Here is a 15,248-nt window from a genome sequence, read left to right as displayed (position 1 = left end):
ATGACAACGCTACATGACAAAGTTAAGTGACACAATTGGAAAAAGCACTGAACAATAAATTGCACAATGAAACATAACTGAGTCACTGATTTTGTGAAGACTTCATTTCCCACTCAATGACTGTAAGTAGTGCATGTGAATGTAAATGGTTGACTCTCTGCATTTTGTTATTGATTGCGTAGTCCACCTTCTCCTTCTTTAATAAGCTTTTCTTTAAAAAAAAAGAAAACAGTCGAGAGAACAACAAAAAAAAGAAAAAAAGAAAAGCTTATTAAAAATGTGTATATATATATATATATATATATATATATATATATATATATATATATATATATATATATATATATATATATACAGTATATATATATTAGATTGTTAAAAAAAATTGTTTAAAGAAAAGATTATTAATTTTTTTTTAAAAAATTACATTATATTTTTAAATAAAAGATTATTTAAAAAAATTAGGGGTGTCACGTGATTAAAATTTGAAATCGTAATTAATCGCATGACTTCACTAGTTACCTTATGATTAATCACAAATTCTATATCTGTTCTAAATGAACAATATTTTTTTTCTAGGTTTTCATACTCTTGATAACAAATGTGGAAAAAAATGTTAAACTAATAGAAATAGTTCAGATGAATTTTTTACGTCTATAGCTGTCAATGGCCTTGAATGAGTAAAAAAAAAAGTTTATAAATTTACTGAACTGCAGCAGTATTTATTGTATAGCTAAGTCAATGCTGCTGATTTCACTTCCCCAGATTTGAGATCTTCTGCTGACGTTTTTTTTTTTTTTTTAAAAAGGTTAATACACAGACGCCTCATTTTAGGAGTACAATGGAGCCTTTTGATTGTATGAGCTTGGCAGTCAATGAATGGCACACATTTGCAGAAAAAGGCCAGTTTGTGTGTATTGAAAAACTGAGGGGAAAACTGGCAAATGAAAGAGGTTGAGGGGAAGTGGGAGCTTCATAGCAGTCTGGGTGGCCTTCCACAAGTTTTCCCACCTCAGCCAAACAACAAAATGTAGCAATTACTAATACAGAGCTGTGTGCAGTTCCTTCCACCGTAACACTAAAAGTTGCTGAGGGCCTGTTGACATACTAAACAATTATAAATATAGGCTGACATTTGGATTGTGGCACTTTACCACTGACAAGAGGAAGCACTAAGAGACACAACTGTTTTTTGAAGTTGCATTGCAATTGCATTTATTTCTCCAACAGATATTCACATTCATAGCAGTTCAACTACAGCAAAGAACTATTTTGTCTATAGTCTTGAAAGAAATAATAAATCACAAGTGAAAACCAAGGACAATAAGGAAAAATATGCAGTATAATAGCATTGAAATACAAGGACACACTTTTTCCATTAAATAAAATTAAATTATACATGGCCATCCGAAGGGGGAAAGAGCATGCTTTTCTTGCGCTATGATTTTCAGAATAAAAGAACACTAATGGATTTGAAACACCTTCCAAAACAATAAATGCTTTGAACAAAAAATCCTCTTACACGTTGCTTTATTGTGCTTCAACAATCATCAGTAAAACATTCTTCTTCTTTTATCTCGTTGCTACAAGGGTTACATCATAATAGCAGCATATAAAAGATTCAGTCTAACATTTGGATGAGATTGATTGCATTGTCAACCAGTTCAGGGTGTACCCCGCCTACTGCCCGAAGCCAGCTGGGATAGGCTCCAGCACCCTCCGCGACCCTTGTGAGGACAAGCGGTTAAGAAAATGGATGGATGGATGATTGCATTGTTTTTACATCAAGTTAAGATGGCCGAGTTTTTGAGTTAGTGTGAATTTGTATCTGTTGAATTGTCTTCTGGCTGGAAATGACACAAGAAAGCATAGTATACTTTTTATTTAATTATTTTGAGGGGAAAAAATCCACCTTTCGGACCATTCTAAGTCCAATGAAACATAGTAGCCTTTAGAATAACTACTATTACATTTAAACATGGTATATTCAGATATTGCCAAACTAAAAATATAACACAGTAGCTTTCTTCTTTCATCTCCAGCTAAAAGTATCCAACAAATACATTTGGCCAGGGAGTTGCTTTTTGTTTTCACCATATATGTTTTACCTTCGTAGGGATGTTGGAAGTCTGTCAGTCTTAGAATGAAAAAAACTAAACTAAACAAAAAACACATCCACACTGTCTGCGCTTCATCCCTGCAGATGAGTTGACAATGTGGATTCATTTCAGCTTACGTTGTCACGTGTGTGAATCATACAGATTTATATCCTGAAGGTCGTTGTGATGAGACGTAAGATGCAAGGGTTCCAAAATGAAGAACCCGGGACAGAGATGGGGGCAAAGTGCAAGTGAAAACCTGGAACCTCCCTACTTCACTAGCTACTGTTTCTGGATCATTATGACAGTCATGGACAGACCCAAAAGGCCTGATGCAGCTCTCACAGGTTCCTTTTGTCTGCTTGCACCAATCTCAAAACAACAGGCCTATCGATTGGCTGAGGTCAAGTGGCCTTCCGGTCAGTCTGACAGGCTGATCACAGGGAGTGCTTCACCTCGTTTAATTCCAGCAACATTATTATCAGTCAACACAAATTCTTTTCCCAATTTGAAAGGCTGTAGGATGCTAGCAGCACAGCCAAACTTAAATGCTTGAATAGAATTAGAGTGGTTCGCTTTGGTTGTGTCTAATACAAACAGCAGTTTGATAGCAGCTTCGTTATTCATATCCCAGAATGGCAACTTCAGCGCACACGACTTTCTAGTGTGGGGGCAAGAGCAAAAGGGCTGCTTACATAAATTGCCCACAGATGAGTAAGAACGCTTGACTCAATCTTCTTACTCCCAGCATGGTTCAACCTGAAGCTCAAGACAAACATGGAGACAAATGCATAGATGAGGAAGAATTCTGAGTTGGACCATGCCACAATGCTGGGTGGACAGATTCAAAAGACGTGGTCACGCTGATGGATCTGACTGACAAAGCGATTATACTGACGACCATGCTGACAGGACAAAAGCAGATTGAGGAACTACCTGGCGAAACCACAGCAACAAATATACTCTTGACTTATTCCCATTCCTGTTGATGTCAGGAAATTGGAAAAAAGCTAAGTCATCACTATGCTTCGCCTGCAGATTCGTTATGGTGGAATGGAAACAACAACAGAGTGTGTAAAGATTTCTTGCCCATGTGTGGGTGTATTAAGTCCACGGGTCATTGACCAAGCAGAAACCCAAAATCCAGGTTAGATTCTTTCCTATTCCAGTTTGTTTTGTATGCTAAATTACGTATCAATTGTTAAACAAACTAATTAAACATGAGTCAGCAGTCCCATTCAAAATTTCCGCGGGAATTTTTCTAGTTAAACATAACATCTTACAAAGATTGAAGAAAACTGCAAGTGTAAATGTACAAAGACAGTGATTCTCTTTTTACTACACATTAAACAATTAGTGGTCTTAATCATAATCTCTGGGTTATGACAAATTAAATATAGTGGAACTTCTGAAATTGAACACCCTGAAAGAATACAATTTGGAACTGCACCCAAAAATACACGGCCAAACTCGGTACAAGTAAGACTTCAGATTTTAAACGTGCATGACGTCAGCAAGAACATACACTGGGTGGTTATAAACAGTAAACACACTCTTGTTTAAATGCCAGGTTTTTGTGAAAGAAAAAAAAAAAAATTATATATATATATATATATATATATATATATATATATATATATATATATATATATATATATATATAAAATTCAATTCGGATAAGAATCAAGATTCTCATTTAGTATGATTCACAATCGATTCTAAATGTCCCAAAATCTATTTTATTTAAATTGTTTTATACTGTCTTGCTGTGTGTGCTGTTTTATACTTGTCTTACTGTCTTTGTGTGTGCCTTTATTGGGAGCACTGTTCATGTTGTACACGATTTGGCCACTTAGGAGCAGAGTGGTTACGCGCGTTCTGGTACACTGTTAAATTGTAGCCACATTAGAGAGTAGAAGGAAAACGTCACGATCAAGTTATTCAATTTCCAATAAAAGTTGTTTTTTTGCAGCGTAGGAGGAGCATATGTTGGTGAGTAATGTTAACATGCTCCATGTGGACAGATGAAGAAAGTTGTAATATTCTATTATATTCTAACAGGGAAATGGTGGAGATGGGGTGAACAATGAAAGGTGCAGTGGGATAGTTAAAGATAAACTAGATGTCATATAATACAACAGGGCCCTCTGCCAAGGCTGAACTGATAATAAAAGAAAAGAAAAGAACCGCAGAGTGACTTGAGTTTGTTAGTCCATCAGTTTGTTAGTTTTCAAGCTACTTCCTGCATGGTGCAAGGAGGATAACATGAGATGTGAGGAAAAGACTGCTATCGTCATTTTGAGGATAGTGACTATAAATTCCTGCATTTTCACATTTAGCAGGATTTCAAAAGTTTAATCTTCCTTGGCCTTAGTTTTGTGGGAATAGGTCGCATATTGTTTTTGTTTGTTTGTGCAACCTAAACAAATTAACTCTGTAGACTCGTAGGATCTACGAGGAAAATTTCCTCGCATGACAAGACGTGTCTTGGTTTTCATTTACAGTATATGAACACACATATTTCATTAAGAAAACCACTTTCATTTCAGTCAACGTGACAATTGCAGGCCACTTAAAATGAATTTTTCTCCTATAATGCACAATGCCAACATTTGCAGCTCAGTATTGCAGTACTACATCATACCAGTCAAAGGAGAACTCTAGTGAATCTCAGATGAAACTGGCGTAAAATGGACTACATCCTAAGACCCATTACATCCATTACCCCTAATGACAATAACAAGTTCAACCATTCACAAATGAATGACCAATGAGCTTGCTGCTTAGCATATCAACTCCACAAAATGGGGATTGAGTTAAGAGTCACAACCCTAATACATTAAGACTGGGTGTGTTGCTAAAGTTGTGAAACAGCAGACCAAATAAAAGCATCATGGTTATTTGTGAGTGGAATGAAGGGGAATGCAGCTAATACAACGGCTCGACTTTTCAAGGGCAACTAAACACAAAAATGTTCTTTAGCAAGAGTATGTTGTAAATGTCCCCACTAATATAAACACGGTATTTTGATTAATAATACATTCATTTGTGAAGATCAGCATTCACCTGTTTTCTGGGTTTGGTCATGTGACTCTCGCAATGCAAGCTATGTGAGTCAATATCAGTCAACAGCAAAGGGCGGTATAATGTTAAAATGGCAGCCCCCTGAGATGGATGAAAGTGGATGGATTAATTTTTAATCCGAAAACGCAATATGAATCAAATTAATTACACAAGTACAGTGTGCAACATATTCTTGCTAAGAATTTTTTTGCACTTATTTCCCTTTTAAAAAACAAACAAACTAGCACCTTAATACAGGGGAAGACAGAATAAGATCACGCGAGGAGTCCAATATGGGCAAGTCAGTTAGAAATCCCTTTTTGCAGACAGCTTAATCGACACCACAGAAGTTAAATCAAAGGCAACTGCACTTCTTGGTTTTCGGCTAAAGCATCGAGTTTTCTTTGATTCAACTCTGGGGATTATTTTGACCTGGTTGAATGAGATTTGACAACACAGATATGACAAAGATACACATAACCTTAGATAGTGAAAAATTGTAAAATGCCACAAATGTTGAATTGTTTTTCTGGACCTAGATCAGTTGATTTTTAAGTGTCTTGCGTCTGAGAATGATGTATTGCTAAAGGATAGGTGAGGTATAGGACCTGAAGAAAAAAAACATAAATCCAGATCTCTCCCCCCCAAACACATTCCTTAAAAGTCCCCAATGACATGCTTCCCTTAAACTAGAAGAAATAGAACTAATACTTTGTCAGGTAGGTTAGCAATACCGTGCACATTACACGGTCATCAGGTAGCAGGATGCATTCCATTCGGGGATCAGAAGAGGCAGGGAGCACTGCTGTTGGGAGAGGCTGAAGATAATACTACCACAGCATCATTGTAAGGAAGAAATGTGAGACTATCATGAGAGACTGTGGTGGTTCAGTTGCCATGGCAACAATGGAGATGAGGGCTGAGGCTAGGTGATGTGGTAGTGAAATGTGTCCATGATCACTCGGGCTGCAGCTACCACAAAGCGGCCCCTCATATTCTCTTTCGCGCCACCTCCACATCCTGGCATTCCACGGCCGACAGAGCGATCAGCATCTGGGCAGCGTAGTAGGTGGCCATGATGATAGCACGCGAGTGGGGCACGGGGAAACAGAACTTGTTGACGGCTATAGTGAGGTCCGACACCATAAACAGCACAGCGCCCAGGCAGGCTGACAGCTTGGTCCAGGTCCACAGGTCATTGGCTAACTGCAGGCCCGCGATGGCCCTCCAGCCCATGAAGCCGATCAGAGCGATGTAGACAGCCACCAGGTAAGTAAACGGGCCCGACAGGTAAGGGTAGAGAAATATGTAGCTTACACTGGATACAGCAGTGATAACCAGGCCTGCACGCACATTGATGGGCTTCATTCCAAAGGCAGATGAGTAGAGGATGTGAGAGATGGCAAACATCAGAAGACCTGTGAAATAATAAAAACATCACTCAAAATGTAAACCTATTTTTTTTTTTTTGCACGAGCTAACTAGCTTACTAAATCTGACCCTAGTGTTCACAATAAATCAATATGCGCGTAGCAGACACGTAAAATGCTTTGAGCCAATGAAGTCTTAAAGTACAATACAGAACATGCAGCAAACAACAAAGCAAGACTGCACATGACTTTAGGCCTACAAGTATAAATTTTACAAGCCTAATGTCAGATTGTATAGGCCCGTGCGTCATGTGCAGTGTGGCTTTGTTTTGCTGTCTGCTGCATGAACTCCCCCGCAGCATCAATTTTAGCCTCTCTTACCTTGCAGCCTGGAACAATGAGTTGGCTTCCTGTAACTGTTTCGATCATTTATTTCATTCATTTGTAAAAGAAAAAAAGACAATATAAAGCAAAAATCAAATTCAAAGAAAAGTAAAAGAAATGAAACGGGACAGAAAGAAGTAAAACTTTGTAGTTGTAAAAATAATGGATTAGTGTGGTCTCTGTATCCACAACCCCAAACAACACAAATAGCACGTTTCTGTAAAAGAAAGATGGGTTCAGTGTAGGTTTTGGCTGCACACCCCCACACTTCAATGCGATAGGTCAGGTATGGAACAATCAATGAATTATATAACAATAACAAAGCATTCTTGTTCAATAATTCTTTAACTTTGTGTCACAAGGCTATGGTTTGTGACACCTTAGATTTGACATATTCCATAGGCGCTTTCCATGTTAAATGTTCATCAATAATACCTATCTGTTTGTTTCCTTGTGTTGCTTATGTCCATTGAGTCAGGGTATAACCCTATAATTAAACTTGAAAGACATGCACTAACCTGGATCATTCAAGTGGTATGAGTTCAGTTTTTGGAATGGCTTAGTGACTAATCTTTAGTCCAATAGTAGGTAAATAAGTGAAATAGCATGATACCAGGTGACAGTATCAATGAATTTGAGAGTTTTAAGAACAGACAAGAAGTGTGTGCCCTTCTGGTTACTATTATGCAATATTGATATACACAATTATAGCAATTCCATTTATTTTCTTTTTATCTAACCCAGTTTTCTTCAATTTCCAATCTTGTTGTCAAACAGAAGTGTCAATTCTCTGATGACCAAACAACACTACTGTAGTGTTTAGGTACAACACCAATGAAAGTGTGTTAAAGGGCACCGGTCTTTTTGTTTTCACAACAATGAAAATGGAAAACTCAAGCAAAAAACATTGCTAGGTTAAAATGTGTGTATCCACAAAAAAAGGTACAGGTATGTTCCCAAGCTATTAAAATAAGCTTCACGTCTGCTCAGCATAAAAACTGCCGCTTCTAGATTTTCGTGCCATGGTAAGTCTACATTACCGTGTTTGGGAATTTGGCAGACCGTGCTTTGGCGGACCAAGGGTGTTTTCTTTTACACGCCACGGTGCATATGACAACTTGGTGACTGAAAGTAGACTAGACCTCAGACCAGCTCGGAACAGGTCTAAGTTGTGGTGCAAGTGGCATCACGTGATTTTAGTCGATTTGATCACGGTACAGACAGATTCTGAGCTCCATGGACATGTGTGGTGGATGTACTCGTACTTCATTCATAAATATGCGAGTCTATTGCTGCTTCCGCAATGTCAATGTATGTGCGCCTCTCCTACACTGAATTTACCAAATACCAATAATACCAATACAACAATACCAAAAGAAAGAACACTTCTCCCACATACACAGTTAGATTACTTTGTGCTAAAATAGGGCCCTTAGAGTACATCCCTGGGGGCAAGCCAATTATAGGTATAATGTGACTCAACTAACACAACCATTACGGCTTTCCAGGACAAATTTGAAGTTATACCTTTAGAACAGAATTGTCCTTTAAGGCAGAAATCCCCAACCCTGGTCCTCAGGGACCGGTATCCAGCCTGTTTTCCATGTCTCCCACAGCCAACACAGGTGGAGATCGTTATCAGCCTTCTCCAGAGATTGCTGATTAGCTGATGATATGAATCACCTGTGTTGGCTGTGGGAGGCATGGAAAACAGGCTGGATACCGGTCTCTGAGGACCAGGGTTGGGGATCTCTGCTTTAAGGAGTCAAATTCACTCCCATCTGCGTTACACAGCATGTAGCATTCCTTCTTACCATGGACGAAGTAACCTTGCTCCTGCCAGATGAGGAAAGCGTCACCCAGAGCAGAAAAGATGAGGCCGGCTAGGATCTTGCGGGCACTGGAGTGAGCCCCCAAGAAGCTGAAGCCATGTGCCAGGAGAAACACCCAGAGGCAGAAGATGGGCAGGCATTTGATAAGTGCGCTAAACCAGGATGGACTTGAGGTTGGCAGCCACAGGACGAAATAAACGCAGGTTGACTTGAAGAATGGCACCAGCTTGGGGCCTTCGCTCTTGACCTGAAAGCAGATTAAATATGCACATCATCATTAGGGTCTTAATGTGATACTATTTATGTATTTGATTTTTATGATGTTCTTTGTCTCTATTATTTATTAATGCCCATAAAAAAAACGATATGGGAAACGCAGTCTAGACAATCTGAAGTTCAAAGTAGAGTACTTCTCATTTGTGCAAGAGTAGTTTGTGTTAAGACAAGAAAACTTTGTCCTCTTTGTGGTCTCAAAGCAGGAAGGCCTATGCACATGATTTTGTACTAAACTGAAACAAGAAACATAAATATAAACATGTACGTCTATGGAATTAGATGACTTCCTATAACCTTTCTCTTCCTCTTATTTGACAAACCAGACATCTTGTTTTCTTTCCTCTCTTCTTCTCAGTACTTATTCTACACTTGAGGCAATACTCCCGACTATGTAAAAACAAAAAAACAAAGCACTGTTTCCAAACACCTCGAGAGCCGACATCCGACCGTGGTTCTGGGAATTAAACATCCAAAGGCAGAAAGCGATGGGTGGTCCGTGTCGATTAAGGTTGTTGATATCAGTGTGAAAGTTGAGAAAGATGAGTTGCAGTTGCTACATGGGGATGTTGTAAGAACAACAACTTGATGTCCATCTATCTTTTGATCTTTTTTCTTTTTTTTCCTTTTCTTTGAGAGCTCAGTATTGTTCATTCAGTAATTTTACCAATTCGACATGCCATCATCATTGCTCTCTTTTTGTATTTTTTTAAATTTATTTTGTATGTGCGTGAGTATGTGCATGTGCCTGTGTGTGTGCATCTGTGCGTGCGTGTAAGTGTGTACTCATTAGTTCACCTAAAACCTATTAAAAATCCCATGCCGTTCACCTAAACCGAATACTTCAGAATCCAGCTAGACTTGTGAGGTTGTCAGGAGACCCGAGGAAGGATCAAAGAAAAGAAAGGAAAGTGAAATCCAGCACCGACCAGACATTACCTACTACCCACCGGGTTACCAACCAGAGTCTTTCACCAACCCCAGAAACATCTAAATTCCAACAAATTAGGGAAACCTCAAGAGACCAAAGGAGAGACTGAGGAAAGGAAGGAAGGATAGATGAAGCAGAGTGAGATTCACAGACATCAGCTTCCACCGATTCTACGACCAGAGGAAGAAGCAGATTGTGTTTGAATTTCGATAGATGCTGGTGTGGTGGATTTGGCGTGCATGAAAACCTCCACCAAAGAGGGGAGCCGTCGACCCCGGCCAGGACAGAGCAAGCACAACCCCACAGGGCCCCCCAGGCCACGGCAGTGCCAGGGGACAACTATGATGTCCCTCTATCAAAAACATTTAGTGGGAGCTCAGCATTTTATGACAAAGCAAAAGTGACAATTCGACTGCACTGTTAATAAAAGAATAAGTAGGGCAGAAGAGAGGAAGCCGGAGTTTGCATAAGGAAGGGGCACTCTAAAGGAAGAGCAAGTGGATTTAGCAATGGTCAAGTGATGTGGAGCAGAGTGGAGGAACAATAACCCCTTTCATGATAGCCATTTAAGTCGGCTTTTTCCCTTTCTGAGTGTTACTAAGGTAGGGGGTGGTTAAAGTTGACCAGTAAATTTGCCGGCAACATAGTACCAGAGGCAAAACACCACCAGCCAAGACCAGACCCAAGACCCGCTTTCCACGCCACTTTATGTGGAAAGTAGTGGCCCAGAAATGGGCAAAATCATAATTTTGAATATAGTGGTATCTTCCCTTACGAGTGACCAATTTATGAGTTGGGGGCACAACAGCCGTCTGTCTATATTGTTTCAGTGACAGACAAACATGAAATGGAAAAAAAATTCACAAGGAGCATAAATGGCCAACCACCCTTTTCTAACAGGTTGTCTGTGTGTTGTTGGCATGTAGAGAAGACTGGCTGACCCAGCCAAAATGCATAGTGAAGGAAAACATTTTTCAATCTGTGAGCGTGTGCCTTGAAGCAGACGCCACCCTGGTGGAAGTGCTGCCAGCCTTGCATACACAATCAATGGGTTGGTTGACTCCGCTGTGCAAAATAAAGGGGTGACCATATCAATAGTCTGAGAATGCCTAATTTTGTAAGGGCTGGAACCGTTCGGGGGGCCACAAATAGGCAGGCGGACCTTATGTGACCCAGGGGCCACATGTTGAGAACCCCTTTTCTACATCTTGTCTCGTCTCATGTATACACAAACACATGACCACAAGAACAATTAATGGCCCATGGAAGTAATGGTTAAGCTCTCAGCAATAACTGTAAAAATGCACATCAAGTGGTTATTTATAGTCTTGGAGCCTAATGACTGACCCTGTTGTCCTTTGCGCTTGCCTGCTATTGTGTTTCCTCATCAGCAGTTCTTTCCTCCTTCCTCTGCCAGACAGATCCGTTTCTCCCTGTCCTTCCTCCTTCACAGCACCATTACCTTATTCCATCTGTCTGCGTTTTGGGAGCTGAAAATGCAACAAACTTAGCTGTCAGAAAACAAGTTTTTCCACTGATTGTTACAAGTGGGGAATTTTCAGAATATACTGTGGCCCCGTCCAGATGGAAGCAAAGCCGCCTTCATTCCTCAAACAAATCTCGTACACAAAGAAGTGTTACAAGACTTGCGTGTATCCAAAAGAAGACGCTGTGGACGTTTAACGGCTGTAATGTATATGCCAAGTCTGGAGTGGCGCTGTAGCGCAGCCACAGGGAGTTAACGGAAAGTGTAGAAGAAGAATCAGCGAAGAAGACGAACACATTTTTTTTTTACTTTATTGCAATCTACAGAACAAACATGGCTTTGAATGTATCAAAACAACAGGAAAAAGACGAACACAGGAGAAGTGACAATGGCGCGTGATTCAAGTACAACACTGCTTGTTGAACGTGGGAATAAAGAAGCTAAATATTTATATATTTAATATTTAATATAAGCAAGCTAAGGAGGCTGCGCAAAACGACTACGACACGGCTATCCGCCATTGTTGTTGACAGACTGACGGTTCGCGCGCAGTCACTCGAGGATTGGCGCATACGTCATCAATCTGAGACAATGCATCGTCATCGAGCTGCAACCATTACATCATCACTGGGTCATTAATTGCAAAAATGGGCCTTCAGTCCTTTATATTGTTACAGTTTATTACCAGATATTGCGCCACTCCTTATCCAGTGAAGTTCAAGCTGACAGCATCAAATTGAAATTTCATTTAAAAATGTAGCTGAGGCCACTCTTGTCTGCAGAGATACTCATAAAGAAGTCAGTTGATTACCAATACCTAGTATTGGAGGAAAATTAAAACGTCGTAGCAGCTGCTAGCACATTGCTCTGATCATTTTCGTTTCCAATCAAATGGCTGTAAATTTAGTCATTATTTTTCTCTTCACCTCACAAAAACTTGGATGAATAATTATCAACAAAAAAAATAAATGGGGGGGGGGGGCAAACACTTTTGCTAGAATATAAATGAGAATATACTTGAGCCACAATGATATGTTGTTGGAGCTGTAGACAACAATACATAAATACGGTGTCCTGAAATGTATCATCATATAGAGGTGTGGTTGCCATCTAATCTTACCATAAAACCCAGGTAAAGCACTGAATGGCATCCCATAACCATTATTCAGTCTGACTCATGTTACTCAAGTGTCGGAAACATGTGACTGAGAAACATAAACCACCTGTAAATGCCTGTATGGAGATGTGTAACATAAGGATGGCCTTGGCAGACAGGTGGCACATGAGTCACATTATAAAGTCATTCATTCCCATGTAACATCAGACAACATTGCTTCCTGATACAATGCATTAACTAAATGATAAAAAAATAAAAATACAGTGGCTTAGTTACGAATAAAATCATTTGAAATGTTTTGTAAGACAGCTAGACTTAGAACAATATGACAACAACTGATTGTGAAGTCAAAATATCATTTAAAGCCAGAGGTAAAGCGGGGTTATGTGGGACAACGTGAGAGCATTTTAATAGGATAAGCTATCACAATTTGGCTATCCTGTGAGGTCATAGAAAACTTATAACAACTCAGCAGTGGATTTTTTTTTTTTAATTTAACTTAGTTAACTTTTGTTTTATGAAACTGCTTTGGTTTACTCCAAGCAAGTAATTTTCTTCATTTCATAGCATTTATCTGCTGTACTGTTGCCAGGATGTTGGCCAATGTAAATTAACCACACTAGCAATGAGACTGACACTTAAAGCAATAAAATTCCTGATCTGGTCCACAAGGCCAACAAGCTGGCCCTTAATAGCATCAGCATGTTTCTGTCCTTTGATTGGTTGGTCACAGCAAGACGTCAGCCACCTTCAATGAGCAAATCATGTCTATACCTATCTGCACAAATTAATATATTTAATCACAATTCATTTCTGGTGAGCAGAATGTAGTTCATTTATACATTTTATGTTTTTATAATCTTGTCAGTCAATATTGATACTGAACTGCTCAGAAGTGGTGTGTTATGTTGTGCTTATTGATGGTTTCTACAATTGCAACCAGATAATGGTTGTAAGAGGTGGATTGTGATGGATAATTCCCGCTTGAAGTTCCAAACACATGGCCCGCAATTGTTTTATGTAATATTTACATTTATAAAGAATGTGGGAACTGATAATTGCCAGTACTTTTACGCTGTCTTGACATGAAGCTATGTCCTTAGTTGAACTTGAGCGGGCGCTTCTATTTCAGACAGTGCATGCCTCCATTTTCCATCTCATTGTAATCCAGGGGCCACGGCTGGGTCTAAATTAATTTAACAAATTCGCACTGCTTGGGCTGCATCACCATCGCTATGGGAACAAGTCTGCCTGGCATGCATTCCTTCACACAGGCTGCCTTCACAGTAATCACAGGCTTCACGGGAGGATTTACTTGCAAGGGGCCAAGTTACAACACGCTATCCATCCTTCATGGCCACTACAAGAGAAAAAATCTTACAAAGCTGTTCAGTTAAGTAAAACAATTTTGGGGCAGGTTGTATTATTCATGTGTCGTTCATAACACATCGCCATCTCCCTTCTTGACACTTTGAACAATATGAAACGATATTTAGACTACACTATATCATCATGCCAAGTACAGCTGCTGCATTAGACCCGAGAAGCCGAGTTACGCATGACGCATGCGTCATTGGACGCTCAAGAAAGAAAACACAACACACACAAACAAAAAGTCGTCGCGTGACATACATACATGTCTCGATTGTACATATGCATGCATGATGCCATATAGCGTAGGCAAATAACGTTTAAATCACCACCGATATATGTCGTATACTATTAGGAAACGACCAGATTGACATCATAGCAGACGTGCCGCATTAACATTATTGTAACAACAATTACATCATGAACTGTTGTCCCCCAAGAGATTACGTTAGTGTACATGTATGACATGACTTAGCATGACGAGTAATGTATGTTATGTACACGTATGTTTTACTGATGAATAACCGAATCAACGATGTAGACAACAACAACACACTGATACACGCAATAATAAGCATGCAGCGATTTGTTAGGTGCTAATCAAAGTAGCAATCACTAGTACCTATCGTTGCGTTATAGTTTAAACTTGATACTCACCACGGTGACTGGGGAAACCATGTCGAGGACGTTAGTTAAGACGTTGTGTCGATGAATTTGGGTTATGTCCTCTTGTTTATGTTCCACAGCGAGCGAGAGATGCCGATTGTTTTTGTCCTCTCTCCGGTGGGCGGGCAGACAATATGTAGGAGGTGAGCGGCGTGTCTCTTTTGACCAATAGGAACGGACATTGGACTGTTAGTAGGCGGGATAAATATGTGTGACGCCCAGATAGGAAGGACCAATTTCATGTTTACATCTGGAAGCAGATGGCCTATTATTTACATTTGACGAAGAACTTCACAGTAAGGGATAGCTTGTTGGTCGCATGCATCTGTACTATTTTCGATTGCCTTTTAAACGTTACCTCAAGATCAAGGTGCTACTCTGTTTAATTTTTGTCAGTTAAAAAAAAAAAAAAAAAAAATGTTTATTCCCCAGACGTGTCAACTAAATAGGACCAATCGGGGTTCTTATAACACACACTCATACCTTGGCACAGCACAATTTTCCATTTATCTGCTGATACACATAACAATTGTTAGTTACTGTATGTCATTAATGTCACATTCAGCATTATTTGTTGCATATGATACTTCCGTTTTATTGAAGTCTGCTAGCTTGTCTAATATTTGAAAAATACAATTTAGTTTGTAAATGTGAAG

General features: G+C 39.5%; 1 protein-coding gene across 1 annotated transcript; it reads right to left on the bottom strand.

The window, feature by feature from the left end:
• Positions 1–1,186: 1,186 nt before the first annotated feature.
• On the bottom strand, positions 1,187–14,675 carry tmem86a (transmembrane protein 86A). The gene is made up of 3 exons (XM_077569225.1): positions 14,584–14,675; positions 8,731–8,995; positions 1,187–6,580 (listed from the first exon to the last, which is right to left on the bottom strand). Exons 1-3 carry the CDS (start codon positions 14,602–14,604, stop codon positions 6,153–6,155), a joined length of 714 nt encoding a protein of 237 aa, XP_077425351.1. The 5' UTR covers positions 14,605–14,675; the 3' UTR covers positions 1,187–6,152.
• Between the last annotated feature and the right edge of the window lie 573 nt (positions 14,676–15,248).

The sequence above is a fragment of the Vanacampus margaritifer genome, chromosome 6 (genome assembly GCF_051991255.1).
Source record: "Vanacampus margaritifer isolate UIUO_Vmar chromosome 6, RoL_Vmar_1.0, whole genome shotgun sequence".
NCBI classification, from domain to species: Eukaryota; Metazoa; Chordata; class Actinopteri; order Syngnathiformes; family Syngnathidae; genus Vanacampus; species Vanacampus margaritifer.
Note: the sequence above shows the minus strand (reverse complement) of the source record. Positions and strands in the feature narration are given on the sequence as shown.

Excerpts from the sequence above, each read along its gene's own strand:
- tmem86a (XM_077569225.1), bottom strand. The coding sequence starts at position 14,604 with ATGGTTTCCCCAGTCACCGTG. Across the intron at positions 8,996-14,583 it reads TGGTTTCCCCAGTCACCGTG|GTCAAGAGCGAAGGCCCCAA; the intron begins GTGAGTATCAAG and ends ATCTGCTTTCAG. Across the intron at positions 6,581-8,730 it reads GCAAGGTTACTTCGTCCATG|GTCTTCTGATGTTTGCCATC; the intron begins GTAAGAAGGAAT and ends ATTATTTCACAG.